Source organism: Dreissena polymorpha, chromosome 5 (assembly GCF_020536995.1).
Source record: "Dreissena polymorpha isolate Duluth1 chromosome 5, UMN_Dpol_1.0, whole genome shotgun sequence".
In the NCBI taxonomy this organism is placed as follows: domain Eukaryota; kingdom Metazoa; phylum Mollusca; class Bivalvia; order Myida; family Dreissenidae; genus Dreissena; species Dreissena polymorpha.
This window is the reverse complement of record NC_068359.1, coordinates 80444454-80463452: the sequence shown is the minus strand read 5'-3', so window position 1 is coordinate 80463452 and position 18999 is coordinate 80444454. Positions and strand designations below refer to the sequence as shown.

Genomic DNA, 18999 nt, shown 5'->3' with positions numbered 1-18999 from the left:
TGCTCTGGATATTTTGTTTTGTGTTGATGTTTTAAGTGAAAAAATGACAAAAAATTATCGAGGAAATTATTTGAAAAAGGATTTTATACGGAGTAATTTATCTTTTTTACCCTCCAGCATACCTAAAAAAGTTCCTTTCCATTTAAAGTCGAAGAAAATGTGTTTGACCAATGAAGATTATCTAATTACTATTGCTTCATTTTATTGTATGTAAGATTTCATGTTGTTTGCATTATTAGAGCCTTAGTATTGGAAAATTTGGCTTAATGCATGAGCGTATATTTTCATCCAAGATACGCAAGTGCCACATAGGCTTATCATGGATGACGCTTTCCGCTTAAACTGGATTTCCGTAAAACAAAGACTTCCTCTAAACAACAAATCATTTTAAAGTAGAATCTGTCATCTCTGATTAAATTTGCTAATCTGCGATGACACTTTACACACATGCATTAAACTTGGCTTTCCCATAATGAGGCTCTTTGCATACTATTTCAGGCCCACACAAGGCTCAGAGATTGGCCCCCATGACTGCAATTCTTCCATGGAATTTGACTTCAGCAAAATAGCTGTAAGTTAAGTCAGAAACATGGAATATATACGTGTACTATTATACAATTGAACCTCGCTCTGAGGAATCAGGTATAAAGGATGTACGTAAAAAGTCACCCAAGATTAGCGTGTGTAAACTGAACACACTAATCAGGGAGATTGTTGTCCATGGGATGACTCTCAACAAATAAGCACAAAGTGCTGTTTTCTCAGACCAAGGCGCAATTATAAAAACAAAGAATGTTTTTATTTTGCACTACAATCGATTATGTATTTTATTACCGACTTTCTACATAGAAAGTAATACTATAAATATGCCGGTTTCAAAAATGGCTGTATTATTTAATACAGAAGCAAGCAGCAGGTTTAGCATACCTAAAAGTGGATTAGACTTCGTCGGAGCATACATTAAAAGGTGGAGTGTTGTACAAAGAACAAAACCTTTAGGTCCAATGTCAAGGTTAAATATAACAAAACATTCTTAGCTTTTTGTTTGAAGCTTTTCTTTGTCCAGCATGTACAGATTTGCAAATAACTTGGCATAAGAGATAAGTATGATAAATTGGAGTGGTAGCACATAATGGACCAGGCCTCTAGATTAAATTTTCAAATAAGGGAAAAGTAATTATACAACTGAGACAAGAAGGCATAACACGCACAAATCAAGGTTCCACTTTTATGTCAAAATCAAATCTTCCTGTTTCAGAGCCTTCAGAAGGACCTCTTGACCTTCTGGCCAAACCTCTACACTGATACAGAGCTGGAAAGCTTCTGGTAAGCACATGGTAGACACGTGATCACATTTTCTAAAGCATCGCTTCAAAACTTCTTTCTCAAAATTTGGGAGTATAAAATTCAGAACAAATAAACTTTATTCAAATGCTAATATGTACACAAATAACTTTATTCTTTACGATTGAGTTGCCCATATATTTTTTATACCTTTTTGGGTGCGTTTGGTAGCGTATTACTAACGTATAATTGAGCTAGGTTGATGAACTTGGTATGTTAGTAAAGGGTCACATTCGGAAAATGCACATTTTAAGTGTGTGTTTTTTTCTGACAAAAACTGTGTTTGATAGTGTATCAAAATAACTGAAAATTAACATTGGGTCGTGCAATTGTAAAATATATTATTGGGTAAAATCATGTAACAATCAAAGTACTGACAGTACTGGTGTGACGATGCTTTTAAAGAGGTCCGATATAAAACATCAATTTAAGTTGATCTCGAGTCATTGTGACCTTGACCTTTGACCTAGTGACCTAAAAATCAATAGGGGTCATCTGCCAGTCAAAATGTTTAAATACCGCTTGACTAAGGTTCTTGATTCATCTAGTATGAACATTTGAACTATATCTTTTTAACACTAAAAAATAATATTTGATGTACAAATTTAATCTACCAATGTGTACAGATACTACTTAACATATATTTGACTGTATTGAATGTAGGAACTAGCTTAAATATCCATTATAAAAAAGAGATCAGGGGATGAAATATTCATTGCCTGAAGCTCTGACCCTGGAGATATGTTTATATATCTTTTAACACACTGATTAAAGAAGTAAAACAATACATTGATAGAACAGAGGGAAAATCATCCCCTCTAAACAATATGATACATAAATATGTATCATATTTTTATGCCCCCGAAGGTGGGCATATAGTGATCGGACTGTCAGTCCGTCGGTCCGTCCGTCCGTCTGTCCGTCTTAACGTCACACTTTGCGTTTAGGTTTCAAAAAATGCTCATAACTTCTACGTCCCTTGAGATATAACCTTCGAATTTGGTATGCATGTTTAGGTGATCTTCAATGGTACATTTACACTTTAGCTCTGTCACAAGAGTGCTGGTAAAGTCAAGTCACATATTTCAATCTAGGCCATGTTAAACTCAAAGTGTCAAAGTCAAATGAAAGATGCGTTCATTAATTATTGTCCCATTCTTTACTACTGCTGTGAGCTTTTATATAATATAACTGATGACCATCATGTGAAAGAAAATTCACATTATCTTAGTATATCAGGTTTAGCAGCCTTTTAGATAACAAAGTTGGCTAGTTTTCAATATCGCTTCTGGGGATCAAATCCGCAGCACAACCTCCTGCAATCAAAGACGACACTCTACCACTAGGCTTTTAGCAAGATTCTGAAATTGTTCGATCCCTCGTCAGAGCAACCAAACCAAAAATTAAGTCAAATATTGCCGACTCGGTTTTATTTAGTCAGTTCATTAGAGATAATGGTAGATGCAACATCTCTCACGCCCCCTAGCATCGCCTTAAGCAGTATTCAATTCTCAACAAGAAAGTGCTGGAGTCATTAATCCCGAAGGACCAGAAAAAAAATAGATTAATGCTCGAAATAAAAACATTTGATTAATGACAATACTATTATTTGAGCCAGGTCACAGGGAAAGGGCAGTATAATCAGTTTCCAATTTAACTATTTGTTATTGTCAGAAAACCGCTTTTAAGCAAACAGCTTTCAAGCGACTGCAGGCTGATCTGAATCCCAACTGGCCACAATCGCCTTAACGTCTCTTTTACTGTGACACAGCTCATTTAACTTAAAAATGATATTTAATACTAAAATAGAAAAAAGAAATAATACAAACCCGTAATATGAGTAAAGATTTGTAATCAATGTTTTCAGGACAGCATGGTGATCTGCAAATCCCATGTGATATGTTGATATCGGGTATCATAGTCATTCAATAAGTCTCAAAATGCTCGAATACAATTTACAAAGCAAAATGTGACTTAAGGTTCATGTAGAGGCTTCATTTTGAAAAATGTGGGACCCCTAGCATTGAACTCAAATTTGACTAAAGGAAGAGTGCCACATTGAAAATGTAGCTTTAAAGGATGTTTTTCCTTCAAACTGCTACCAATTTTGTACATCAAAGTATCATAACATCCACAAAATCAATCAAAATACAAAGCGAATTTAACACTAAAATATACATTATTTTCAAAAATCTGAATCATGTTTATTCCACGTATTTCGGCGGAAAATTATATAACTAGTGAATAATATCGACATTGACGAGGGCAAGTTACGCTTAAATAGTAAAAAAAGTTTACATATCTAAAAATATATAAACTCGAACACATGTCATTTCATCACCATGAGGGCAGCCATTTTTAAATTAATAAAATAGAAAGAAACATGCTAAAAACTCACTCATCGCCTAATTGACATTCCAAACGGTTGACGATGACAAATGCATTGGATTGTAATCTTTCCGTTGATGTTTGCAAACTGCACGATCAGACCTCATAAGCACTCAAAAAATAACTATGTGAGAAGCATTTCACCAATGTTTACAACCGTTGTCGAATCACATGTACTTAATTATTGCGCATAAAAAAGTACGCTTACAGACTGACAGAAAGATCGATACGTAACTCCGTTCAATTCATCACGGTAATCTATTCTATTGATAATATATAATAATACATCGCTTTAACAATCTAAAAGTAGAAATAATTCTTTTAAACGGAGTTTTTAATAACGAAAGTGAAAACAACGGAAGTTGGATGGATATTCTGTGAGATGCACTTCGGCTCCATAAAAACAATTCAAATAAACTAAAAAAGACGTGTGAAGGACGATTTTCAGCTGGAAAATATTTGAAATATGGTAAGTGATGATATCTCTACGTGGTCATTTCTGTTATTTAGTGCGATCTCTTGCTGATTAATGTTAATAGTTGTTATACTAGTTGCCACCCAACTGTCAAAATAAGTATGTGTTTTCTCAGGTATGTGCATACACATACCCGGTTTTCTCACCACTGCACGTGGTTTCGACCGATTTGTTTTGCACGTTTTTCTACGGATCACAGGGATGGCCACGCTTTCAAAATGGGTAGAAGGAATCGAAATATAAAATCAATCGTTTTGCCAATTTCTTTATATTCCTTTACAATTTTATATGTCGTCTGCAATCTATTTCAATTTGAGATGGTTTAAAATTTGCAATTTGGTTGAGAGGTAAATAACAAATTGTTAAGCCTTTGAAATAAAATTGTGACTCTTATTATCCACCATACCTGGATTTTAAAAAAGTAGTTACGTTTTAGTTATTTTTAGATTTTTGTTTAGGATATTTATCCAAAAAAGGCAGTTGAATAAACACTCATTTGTTGTTTTATGACAATAATTGTCTGTGAAATGTTACTAACTTGACCTTTTATATCTATATAGCTTTGTATTTATTCAACTTAAGGTAGTGCATATCCTTCCTAACTTTAGATTGAGATTTTGTAAATTAGTGTAAAAATGTATTGGTTTTAAACCAAAATATGAAAAAAGCACACAAATATTTAATGTAAAAAATGTGTTTATGTTATTCTATCCGTCTTTAGCTTTAAAATGATATATAGTTTGACCATATTGTACCACATTCAATGAAGAAAACCCGAAGCGAAGTTTAATGAATTTTATCCCCCCCCCCCATGAACCTTAAATTGATAACTAAAAATACCAGTTTTGCCGTGTCAAGCTGTCAAGATCCAGAAAGTCCTGCATTCAAATCGAATGTATCCTTCGAATTCAATCCATTGTTGACATTAGTGAAGATTTAGTTAATAAATAACTCTTATATCCTAAATGACAGTTTCTAAATAGCCAAACAAGCCGATGTATGCTGTAAGAAAGTTTTGACACGAGTGTGAAGATTCTCTCATGGGCGCGGCCATTGTTGTATGACCTTGAGCGGTCCGTCTAAAATGCGTATATGACTCATATCCGCGGATTTGAACGAAAAGTGCGAATATGAACGAATATAGGCAATATTTTTATGCGTTTTTTTTGCAGTTTTGTTATGAACAAATCACTGTTGATTTAAAAATTCACAATATGTGATAAATATGTTATGACTGCCTCAAAATAGAGCAATTTAATAAAAGCGGTGGTCTGACTGGTCGTTCATAATCGCGGATATTAATTTGGAGTTACTGAAATTAAAATGCCAATGAAAAACGCTTTTAAATTCATTCGATCGTAACATTACACATTAGCGACGTGTATTTTTGTCACAGAACGATTTCCATATAACTAAAATAAAGGAAAATACACTTAAAATGCCATTATCTGCACTTTTCAGTCATATCCGCCGATATGAGTCATATACGCATTTTAGTCGTACCCTATGTTGAGGCATGAACGACAACTCTGCTTGAGAATGTTGCCAATGCTAATCAGCGAGATATGCCGATTAGAAAATCGACACTACCTCAATCGGACTGGCTCGGTCTTTGACATAGCTCGCCATTGTGAAGAATTTTTCCATGGTATGATAACTTAGACGATGCTGAAGCAGCATCGTCAAAAAATGTACTAATGTAATGAGAGTGTATTGCTTGAACTAAGACTCATCTTTGATAGCTTGGATCATTTACGTGTATCAATTTAGCCTCGTTTTGGGATAACTTGGCTTAAAGCACGTTAGAAAAGTGTTCTTTCAACAGGCTAATAAGGGATAACACTTTCCGATTTTATGGTATACTGAGTTATAAAAATCCAGTTGAAGCGGAAAGAGTCCCACACTATCCTGTGCAGACTGCACAGGTTATTCAGGTTTGACACTAAATGCTCATGACTTAGCCTAGTATGCATCTCAATTGTTTGTTGATTGTCAGGTCCCATGAGTGGACCAAACACGGCACATGTGCCCAGGATCTGCCCGAAACTACTGGAGAGTATAACTACTTCAGCAAGGGGCTGGAAATGAACCACAAATACGACATGCTCAAGTGGGTAAACAATAGTGATGTTCATTCAATAATAATTCTTTCTGATCTGGGTAAATCAGGAAATAAGTGTAACATACCTTAGTTCAAGGCTCTAATTGGTTAATGATTATCATGGTTATTTTTATTACATGCATAAATTTGATAATAATCACTGAATAATACACTAAACAGTGACCAAAATCAGCACAATGGCGTTACAAGTTCTGAAGAATTTGTCATTAAGAGTAAAGTTTATGACAATATAGAAAGATATAGAAATGTATTATGGATACAGCAAATCGATAAATTATGAATAGCCAGGTCAAACTGTTTAGGTATGTTAGTCTATGAATAATTATTTTACAAAGTTACTTGTCTTAACATATAGAATTACCAGTACTATTTAAGTTTACCTGTATGGAATTATTGGCCTCTATTTGATTTCGTAGTTTTTATGTATATGAGCCTGAGAAAACCAGGTTTAACACATGCAATCAGGAATGACACTTTCTGCTTTAAGAATTTTTTTGTTTAACATAAGTCTCTTTTAAGGGGACTTTTTCACGTTTTGTTAAATTGACAAAATTATAAACATTTTTTTCATAATCGCAAATTTTCGTTGTAGTTATGATATTTGTAAGGAAACAGTAATACTGAACATTTACAATGCTCTAAAATATCCATTATATGCATCTTTTGACGATTTAAAAACCTGAAAATTGTAAAGCATTGCAATGCGAAACTATTGAATAATTTTGAGAGTTCCGTTGTTGTCGTTATATTTTGTGACAAAACGAGGATTTCTTATATAAAGTATCAAATACATCACTAATTGTATGAGCATGGATGACCGAGTGGTCTAAGCGTTTGACTTTTACTCCAGGGGTCACTCGTTTGAGCCCAGTTGAGGGTTACTTAAATTTATTAGTTTAATTTTATTCTTGCTTTTTTGACTGCAGCTTTTTTAATCCAATGTTAACATTGATCAATAGAAAGCATTCAATGACAAACATCAATATCTGCCAAAATCTGTCAAAAGGTCCCTTTAAAGGAAAATTCATTCTGAGTGAAAAAGTGTATTTCTGATTACCAGTGCTGACTTTTCTGCACATGCATGACGCCCCATCTCCCAGAGCAGGGCACATATTTATTCTTCGGGATCTTATTATTTCAGAATGCTTAGTGATGGAGGTGTGACCCCAAGCCCTACTGAACAGTACAGTGTAAGTTAACAGTATTAACCCTTTATTGCTCAGAGGCAACGATTAATGGCTATATGCGAACAGAATAAAACAGGAACAGCCTGCGAGTTACTCGCAGTCTGTTCTGGTTTTATGCTCTTTTCTGTTCATCAGTACTTTGGGGTTAAACAAATGAAGCCTTTAATACTTTAATCGAGTAAGAAGAGTCTTAAATTTAATTTGATATTCTAAGGGACTACAAACGAATAAATTTGTAGTAAGGCGTAAAGGGTTAACAGTATTAAATACATTCGAAACAATTTCAAACATCAGTTTTTCATAACAAATGTGTACGCGCTTGTGAAAATGTATCTTGATTTGAATTATCTTAAAAATATGTATCACTAGAATAATTAAAACCAACCATGCCTTGAATGAATGTTGCAACACGGCTGATCATTTTAGAGTTTGCTTGAATGGACAGTTAAGATTTGAAAGCTACAAATGTATGCATATCTTATTCAAAATGTTCCAGACCTGCTTGCATTTTGTTCGGCATAATTCATTGTAATCTCTGTTTGTTTAAGAGAGTCACACTTAGGGAAAAGGAAATTAAATGCAAATTCCGTTCCAGATTGACTGTGAATTCCGCACAGGCTTATCAGGGATGACACTTTCCACCTGCACTGGATTATTGTTTGTTAATAGTTACTTCCTTTTAAAGAAAAAATCCATAAAATCGGATGCATTATGCCCAGGTTTCCTAGAACGTGGCTCTTTTTGTGTGTGTTAACATTGTACTATAGATGCTTACTTTAATTTGTATTGCAGTACAAACAGTTCATGGCAGCAGTGAAGCAGTCGACTGGCTTTGATCCTAATATAGTATGCTCCTTCATCGAACTGGTATGTCGTGGTAGTTGTAGTACAAACAGCCATGTAGTGTTATTTGTAGTACAAACAGCAATGTGATGGTAGTTGTAGTACAAACAGCCTTCATGCAGTCTGGTCAGGAGCTACGCTTTCCACTATGAGGTCAAGGTTTCATGGTCGGATGTACAAAACAGTAGTAAAATACTTTTTCTACAAAGGCATTATATATTATCATAAATTACACTGCAACTTGGTTTGATGAAATAAGCTGGGAACTTACACAAAAATCATTCCAACTTAGTCATGTTTTTGTCAAAATTCTGTAGTGTTTTTCCCAGCTCAGGCTTATATTTAGAGCAAAACTTCAAAGTCATTATAGACCAACAAAACATATCTTTTGAGTAGTGAAATAGGGCAGAATTTCCGCCCAAAATGACAGAAAAAAAATCCCTTAAACCAATCAGTTATGTTAACAGAGCAAATGATCATATATTTCTAATTTCTCTTCAGGACAACGGTACTGATTTTCACTTAGTTAGTGAAATAGAGATCTGCCTGAGTAAGACCGATTTCACACCAGTTGCCTGTCCGGGCTCCGAAAACTCTAGTAAGGGAGGAAACCAGTCTGGCTCATACAAGACCATCAAGTCCCGGTCGAAATGCCACCAGCACTTCAACTACCCACCGATACAGTATGTTTTCAACCGGAAGACTGGCATGTTTGAACTGCCAAATGACTTGGTCGGCCGATAAGGTGATGGTTTGATGGAGGTGATCATGATAGCCAGTGTAGGGTGACCTGAGTAGCTTAATCATATGCTATCGCTACCAGAAGCCAAAATAGACAATTGCTTCTCAAATTTTTAATGATTGGCTACTGAATTCTCGGATTTGCTAGACAAATTTATGTGAATTATTTAAAAATAAAAGCAAATTTTCACACTATTCGAGGTAGCCGTGTAAATTACAAGTATTTTGGCTACTAAGTAATATTTCAAAGCACCAACCAAGAATTCAGATATTGCATTTAGGTACCTACAGAACCTCGAAATAATCATACTGGTGTTTGTATCTGGCATTTCATAATCATATGTGGTTTCTGTGTTCAGAAATATCACCTTTGAGTGTCAGAAAAAAAATACAGCATTAAACCTTGTAATGTTAAACATTTTGTACTTATAGCTGTGATGCATGGAGGAAATTAAAGAAAGTACAACATGTTTTCATAAAAAATTCCCATACCTTGATGGCTGTTGCTAACAGTAAACCTGTACCTTGTCATTCCGTGACTGTACTGTATGGTTGTACCAGTATAATTGAAATTTTCTTGTGATAATTTATTGTTTGTACAGTGCGATATCTGTTAAAGTTCAGTACCTTGCAAGAAAATGTGTATCATTTTTCGTTGTTGTATGTGTTTGTTTGACATTCTGAAATTCTAAATATTGCTGATTTTTTTTATATAAATATATGATTCTTTAAAATAAATCTTGTTCATAGAATTGTGACTTGTTTTGTGATGTTATTTGTTACAAAAAATGAATACATTGTAAGAAAAGAAAATGCATTTCCAGAGTTTCTGGCATCACCTCAAACATATGGCCTCATTCTTGGAAATCTGGAATTAATGCGTGAAAAACATGCTATTTAACTTGTATGCCACTTTCATGTAATTTCTCATTTAAAGGGCTTCTCTTATAAACAAAAATTCCACTCTTGGCTGAGTTTTGTCCCTGAAAAGCCTGTGCGGATTTAACGTGCATGCATTAAGCCCAGCTTTCCTTGATCACTTGACCATAACTTATCCTGCGTGCCCTTTTTAGTAAGAAAAAAAAATAAAATTAACGGTATTACTCTTGATGCTACAGTCTGGTCCAATTGACCTACTTGAGTATGAAATGATTTGGTTTCCAACATTAAGAGACTTGTGAATTTATTTTGAAGTTTATATAGGTCCTTCTGTCAGAGGATGCATTATGTGTGAATCCAGTCTGTCTTAAAACTTCAAATATAGTAATTAAATTACAAGACGCATGAAAATTGATTGAATTTTTTTTGTATGTTCATCTCTTGATTGCTTTCTAAGTCAAAATTCACCAACCTTTTTAACTGTTTGTTGACATAACAAGGGGCCAAATTTGATAATCATCCGATTCCCCATAGAAACTATAGTTTTGGGCCTTTGTTTATAAAAAATATGCTTAAAATGCCATTTTAACTCATATAGTTGTCATTGAATCTTCACCAAATTTTCTGGAAAGGGTTTTTGACATAAAATATAGGGCCAGAATGATAACTAACCAATAAGCACCAGGCTTTATTTTAGTTATGGCCCTTTGTTTACAAAGATAAAAAAAATGCGAAATTATCCATTTCTGTGCTCTTACTCATACAGTTTTCATAGATTCTTCACCAAACTTGGTGGAAATGTTGGTTAACATAAATAGAGAGAAAGATAAATAACCAGCGAAATTGTTTCATGTACTGTAGACATATTGCCCTTTGTTCATGTTTAAAAAATGCAAAAGTCAAGGTTTAATCTCTCTTAATTCATTCAATTTCAACAAAATCTTCATAAATCGTTCCAAACATGTTTGTTCCTGTAAAATGGAAATCATGTGAAATTAATAGCCAAAACATGAGGACCATGAGAGCCCAAAGTGCTCACCTGAATATCATATCACAGGAATGATAAAAGTACTTTACTAAAACATAAATATTAATTTTCTAGGCACATGTTTATCCCCTAACTTGGAGAAGATATCATAAGAATACAAGTTGTGACCAACTTTCATGAACATTTGACTTGAAATGTGACTTAGAGTTAAAACACTTTTCATTCGATTTTGCACTAGTGATCTATAAGTTCTTAACATCAGATGACCAATTTTTAAACTTGGAAAATACATCATTTATTAAGGCTCAGCCTACGTTCAATTTTAAGGGAGAAATGACTTCTCCCTCAGCTGAAATAAGAAGTGAGGCAACTTAACGGAGAAGTGATACTTCTTCAGCGTTTCATCACCTTTTCACTGGTTTTGTTCCCTTATTACACCATGCCCATCATCATTAATCAGAAACAACTCACACTTGGCAGATTGTGAGAAAACATTAACAAATACAAACAAATACACTCAAGTGGTAATGTTGTGTTATTATTGTATATAACTAAATTGTTATAAAATATTATCGGTCAATATCAAGCTCAAAGTAAATCTCAAAAGGACCAGTGACTTCTCCAAAAGGAGAAGTGACTTCTCCTTCATTTACTCAGATGGGGGAAGTTAATTTGTCCATGGAGAAGTTATCTCCCACGTCTCCCTCACAGCTGAGCCATGCATTAAGTAAACAGTTCTGACTAAGTTTCATGAAGATTGGACTAAAAATGTTACTTCTGGAGTATTAATAAGGCTTCACTTATAGCCATGTTAAAACAATACTCTGGCCAAGGTCTGCAGAGAGTGGAAACACAAAGTGACTTCCAGTGATCTATTTTTTATCTCTTATGACCCAGTTTCAAAATCAGAAGAGATTTCATTGTGACAAATGTTCTGGTCAAGTTTCAGGAAGATTGTCCATAAATGTGTCCATTAGAGCGTAACAAGGTTTCATCATTTTTTATTCAATAATGTATACATGTATATGATCATAGAACAAAGTGATTCTATGTAGCAGCAATAATGTTAAAACATGTTACACAAGATATGCTAATATATACATTTTTGATCTTGTGGTTTCCTTATGATTTAAAAAAAATGAATATGATTTGTTTTTCTTAAGTTGTTTGTAATATGTGTTTAAAAAAAGAAAAAAAAAACAACAGAATAGTTATGAATAGTGATGAGTTGCATAAAGTGGGTAGAAAGGTTTCATCATAGCCAAATAAAGAAAACCGCCGAACCCATTGGTGGCTGGCCATTATTTTTCGGGAACCAATACAAATTTCAAAATTTAGTCAATATACAATGTATCAAGAATAAAATGATCTGACTAAGTTTTGTGAAAATTTGACCTAATATGACTTATGGAGTGTTAACAAGGTTGTTAACCATAACCTTATAAGAAAAACTACCCTGCCCCATGGAAGTAATGTTTTTCAACGGACCGGAACCATTTCAAAACCCAGACCAGATATTATTAGAACAAAATTTCTTCTCAATTTTCATAAAGATTGCACTAAAAAAGTTACTTCAATGGTATTACATCCTTCTTTCTGTTTTCGTATATTTCATTTTGTTTTTTCATGATGATGATGATGATGATGATGATGATGATGGTGATGATGATGATGATGATGATGATGATGATGATGATGATGATGATGATGATGATGATGATGATGATGATTATGATGATGATGATGATGATGATGATGATGATGATGATGATGATGATGATGATGATGATGATGATGATGATGATGATGATGATGATGATGATGATGATGATGATGATGACGATGGCGACGACGACGACAACGGTGACGATGATGATGATGATGGTGGTGGGGGTGATGATGATGATGATTATTATTATGATCATTATTATTTTTATTACTTTAATAATAATAATAATAATAATAATAATAATAATAATAATAATAATGATCATAATAATAATCATCATCATCATCACCCTAATAATAATAATATTAATAAAAATAATAATAATAAAATATTAATAATAATAATAATTATAATAATAATAATAATAATAATTATTATTATTATTATTATATGTTTTGTATTATTATTATTATTATTATTATTATTATTATTATTATTATTATTATTATTATTATTATTATCTAGTTAAGCAGTTGCAGTATTATCATCATCTTCAGCACGAGCAGCAGTAGTAATAAAATTACGATTGTTAAAATGGAGACCGTCAACAGGTTAATGCGCATATGCGATTAGAGGTTCTCAATTGTTCAATCTTGTATATAGGGATAATACACGTTTTCGAGGGCATGATCATCTGCGGGCGCTCGAAAAATCCGTTCCTGCCGGAGTAAACAAATCACACAAACCAAAATAATTTTAAATAACATTGAAAACAATGTTTTGTTCATTCGACATCGACAAAATAATTTGATTATTTCAATACAAATCAAGGTTGTGTTTTACATATGCCTCACTCGGTCATCATCTGAAATGACGAAGCTTTACCTTCGGATAGGCAGTTTTCTATTTAAAATGTGTTTAAACAGTGGATTAATGCAAAGTTGAAATGAAGCCGCGTAAAGTAAGAAATGAGGAATTATTTTGGAATTTACAGCAGCAACGTTGAAGGTACATAAACACTTACATTTACAGCATAGTCTTTTGAAAGTGCTGAGTAAATAACCTTAACGTCAATGACGTTGCCAACACAATAAAGCTCTTGTCAAAAGAGTGCAGATGGTATAACTTGAAAAGTGGATTAAAATAGTCATTATCTCTGCATGCATGAGGAAACTGGTGCTTATTCAGTTCCCCATTTATGCTTGGAAAGTCGTCGAAGGCTGGAGAAGGGAAGTAACTGCGCGTAGACCAGATTATGGATATGAAAAACACATAACAGGGCTTGAACGGCACGTGAATCGCATTGTTAATTCACGATTTCCCCCGTTAAAGCCCTCCTTTTGCCAAGTTTCTGCACCCCGCCAGAGGGCATTAAAGATAGATTTTATGCAATAATAGAGAGAATAACATGTTACTGTCACATCGTTTTGTAATATATCAGGCGAGGCTTAGAATAATATGACGGCGAGACTTGCCGAGCCGTTATTTTATTCGTGCCGAGCCTGATATATTACAAAACGATGGGACAGTAACCTGTTAATCTGTTTATCATACCGCATTTTCCTAAAAATCTGCAAAACAATCCATTTTTATATTAAAAATGTACGCATCCCCGCTGATTTTGCTGATCCGGCTTTTACACGTTGACATACATGTTACAACGGCGTTCGAAAAGAAAACACGAATACTCACTTATTTTAAACATCGTTTAGAAAACAAAAGTTGTTTGCACTACGGATAGGAAGAGTACACCCGCTTTAATTATAAACGTCTTGAGTTGGAGATCAGGAATGGACTACAGCGACAAATTTAATCGAACAACACACTTCACCGAATAGTTTGGAGACGCCATTTTGGAGATGTGTATTGTAATTGACATTTGGAGGATGGTATCAATATTAACATTATCGTGTTTAATCGTTTTTTTTATATAGTTGAGGATAATCATACAGTTATCATTTGTCTTGACTTTCTTTGCAACACTTGCGAGTGCAATGACTATATCGATATTTAAGAGTTATTGTCCCATTGATGACGTCATTTAACTTCTGTAGTGCGGGCTTTGGTAATTTTTTTTAAATAAACATTTTTGTGATTTATGACTTTACACTAGAATAAAATATGTACGTTCTTGGTATCAAATTGATTGTTTTGTTGAACCTGATTCATGTTGATAGAAATTAAAGACTTTTTGCAAATCCCACGTAACTCCAAAGATGGACTGATATAAGAACTTCATGCTGACCATGATATAAAAAAATATATCCGGCAACGTTATATCAGGCAGATATCTATGCGGTGGTATAATAAATATAGGATATGGCACGAGTTTTCATATCATACCATATTTTATTAAACGACTTCAGGAATGTGTTAGTAAGCGAGCCTTTGGCGAGCTTACTAACGAATTTTCTGGACGAGTTTAATACAATATGGTATGATATGACAACGAGTGTCAGATCTTTTTTATAACATGCATGCTTTTAAATGAGCAAATTAAATAAATATTTACGCAAACATAATGATAAATCCTGAATGTTGTTTACATTTAGTGACGTCATTTGACTTTGCAACGTCATTTCAGCAAAGTAACAAAATGCTATTGGTCAATAAACGAAAACTAAGCCAATGAAAACGCTTTAAAAGTATATTACACATATGTAAGGTATAGAGAGTAACATGTTACTGTCCCGTCGTTTTATAATATATATAGGATCTGGCACGAGTATTCATATTATACCATATTTTATTAAACGAGTTCAGGAATTATGTTAGTAAGCGAGCCTTTGGCGAGCTTACTAACGAATTTCCTGGACGAGTTTAATAAAATATGGTATGATATGACAACGAGTGTCAGATCTTTTTTATCACGTGCTTTTTAATGAGCAAATTAAATAAATATTTACGCAAACATAATGATAAATCTCGCATATTGTTTACATTTCCTGGCGTCATTTGGAATGCCTCAGCTTTGACAAAGCAAAATAACAAAATGCGATTGGTCAATAAACGAAAACTAAGCCAATGAAAACGCTTAAAAATGTTGTATTACACATGTGTAATATAAAAAGAATATGTAATGGTTGTATTACATTGGAAACAGGGTATAGCATGTGATAAATCAGGCGAGGCTTAGAATAATAAAACTGCGAGGCTTGCCGAGCCGTTATTTCATTCGTGCCGAGCCTGATATATTATAAAACGATGGGACAGTAATCTGTTTTTCTGTTTATCATACCACTTATTCCTTAAAATCTGCAGAACAATCCATTTTTTTTTAATTTAAAATGAACGGATCCCCGCTGATTTTGCTGATCCGGCATTTACACGTTGACATACATGTAGCAACGGCGTTCGAAAAGACGACACGAATAATCGCTAATGTTATACATCGTATAGGGAAAAAAATTGTTTGCACTACGAATTGGAAGAATACACCCGCTTTAATTATAAACGTCTTGAATTGAACATCATGAATGGACTGCATCGACAAATTTTATCGAAGAACACACTTCGCCGAATAGTTTGGAGACGCCAAATGGAGATGCGTATTGAAATTGACATTTTGATGATGGTGTCGATATTGACATAAGCGTGTTAAATCGTGTGTTTAAATAGTTGAGGATAAGCATATAGTTATCATTTGTCTTGACTTTCTGTGTAACACTTGCGAGTGCAATGACTATATCGATATTTAAGATTTATTGTCCCATTGATGACGTCGTTTAACTTCTGAAGTGCGGGCTTTGATGATTTAAAACAAATAAACGTTTTTGTGATTAATGACTTTACACTAGAATAAAATATTACGTTCTTGGTATCGAATTGTTTGCTTTGTTGAACCTGATTCGTGTTGATAGAAATTGTTGAATTTATTGCAAATACCACGTAACTCCAAACATTGACTGATACAAGAACTTCCTTTTGACCATGATATAAAAAAATATATCAGACAACGTTACATCAGGCAGATATCAATGCGGTGGTATGATCAATATAGGATCTGGCACGAGTTTTCATATCATACCATATTTTATTAAACGACTTCGGGAATTTTGTTAGTAAGCGAGCCTTTGGCGAGCTTACTAACGAATTTCCTGGACGAGTTTAATAAAATATGGTATGATATGACAACGAGTGTCAGATCTTTTTATTACATGCTTTTAAATGAGCAAATTAAATAAATATTTACGCAAACATTATGATAAATCCCGATTGTTGTTTACGTTTCGTGACGTCATTTGACGTTGCAACGTCATTTCAGCAAAGTAACAAAATGCTATTGGTCAATAAACGAAAACAAAGCCTATGAAAAGCTTAAAAAGTATCTTACACATATGTAAGATAGCATAGGCGGCCCCCCTTAAATCGCCAAAGTAAAGTCATTTCATTTGATGTTTCACACTTAACTAGATCTAAATCACCTATTTAAACTTGTCAAAGCCTTCAACACCACTAAAATCATGGAGCTTCCGGGGTACTTAGCCTTTCCCTGGACCCCAAAAACTATAAACTATGCACTTTTTTGGCATTATAAGAAGGTACTTTGATGAAAGTATATAAGGCGTGACATGCTCGAGAAGTGGTTGTCAAAGCCTTCAAAATCACTAAAATCGTGGAGCTTCGCCCCCCCCCCCTGGACCCCATAGCAGGGCTTTGCCCTGCACCCTCCAGGGGCCCTAGCGGCCCCCTGGACCCCCAGCAAATCTTTCAATAGCCCGCCCCCCCCCCCTAACCAGAAATCCTGGATCCGCCCCTGGATATACTAGTAAAGAATAACAGGTTACTGTCCCATCGTTTTGTAATATTATAGAGAATAACAGGTTACTGTCCCATCGTTTTGTAATATATCAGGCGAGGCTTAGAATAATATAACAGCGAGGCTTGCTGAGCCGTTATTTCATTCGTGCCGATCCTGATGTATTATAAAACGATGGAACAGTAACCTGTTTTTCTGTTTATCATACCACATTTTCCTAAAAATCTGCAAAACAATCCATTTTTTATATTTAAAATGTACGGATCCCCGCTGATTTTGCTGATCCGGCCTTTACACGTTGACATACATATAGCAACGGCGTTCGAAAAGACCTGTCTTTTGTCATCTCTATTATTGTTTGAAAAAGGTTTTGCTAAATTTCATCAGTGCATGGTTACTAAAAGTTTCAACGCCCATCTGTTGATGCAAGCAGAGATGCAGCACTTAAAAATATATTAGCCTCGCTCTGTGAAAAACGGGCTTAATGCATGTGCATGCCTTTTCAAACAATAATAGAGATGAAACAGACCAGGGGAATTCCTCCACAAAAGAAAAAAAAGGGAATTTGAAACCATAAGGCAAAATTCAATACGAGGGCCAGCACAATATTTCCATGGTATTTAAATTAACACATAGTTTTAACGTTTTCATTACGTATACATTTTGGGCCACTATGAACTCCATTCTTTGAATCTGAAGATGATATAACTTACATTAGATTAAACAAATTCTATGCTATGATGGCATCCCAGGTAAGCCACAGGTAATCGGTATAAGCTGCGATCCCAAAATCCACTGCTATCCCCCCTCCCCCCCACAGCTGCTCCCCACTCCCGAAACTCTTAAAATTGCCCATACAATAGCAAAACAAAAATGCACAGGCTACTATGGGATGACACTTAACGCACATGGTCAGTTTCCAGAACGAGACTTTTCCAGAACTAGACTATGATGGTAATGTTGTATGTTAACCACTTGTGCATGATCATTCTTCTGATTTAGGGTGTACATTTCCAATATTTCTGTGTCTTAAGGTCCCAAAAGGGAGTTTTCCGTGACTTTGGACAACATCGTGACTGTAGAGTATGCAAGCAGATGCCACGCTGCTAAAGTCGGCCGTCAACGTGACTTTTCATCCAGTTCAGCAATGGTATCAATTTTTAACCTGCAGTGCCCATGTTTCAATGTCCAAAGGTCTCAAACAACAGTTTGTTCTAGGACTATGGACTTAAACGTTCACTTTAAGAGTATTTTGTATACCTCATTTTCTTCCTCTCACAATAGCAAGGTTACTGAATATATGTCAAGTTACTCATATATCGCAATAGCAAGGTTACTAGGAATAATGCGAGCGCTTGCAATATTTTACCATCTATGCAAACACATTTTTGTTTAAAGGATTTTATCATTTTCTCAACATCGATGTAAAGTAAATTTTGTTTGTATAATCAGCATGCCAATGCAATCGATACAGTTATCCATCGCGAAACTGAAGCTATTTATAGTTCACAGTAACACCCAGTTTGGTACATTAAAGGGGCCTATTCATGTTTTGGTAAATTGACAAAATTTTTAAAAATTGTTTCAGATTCGCAAATGTTCGT

General features: G+C 34.4%; 1 protein-coding gene across 1 annotated transcript in view; it reads left to right on the top strand.

Moving 5' to 3' along the window:
* Nucleotides 1–9852, top strand: part of LOC127880870 (ribonuclease Oy-like) — a 33506-nt gene extending 23654 nt beyond the window's left edge. The window contains exons 5-10 of the mRNA XM_052428338.1: nucleotides 499–571; nucleotides 1259–1326; nucleotides 6204–6317; nucleotides 7471–7519; nucleotides 8309–8383; nucleotides 8861–9852. Coding sequence (XP_052284298.1) covers nucleotides 499–571; nucleotides 1259–1326; nucleotides 6204–6317; nucleotides 7471–7519; nucleotides 8309–8383; nucleotides 8861–9103 — 622 coding nt within the window. The 3' untranslated portion in view covers nucleotides 9104–9852. The remainder of the gene's footprint in view (nucleotides 1–498; nucleotides 572–1258; nucleotides 1327–6203; nucleotides 6318–7470; nucleotides 7520–8308; nucleotides 8384–8860) is intronic.
* Nucleotides 9853–18999: the final 9147 nt, after the last annotated feature.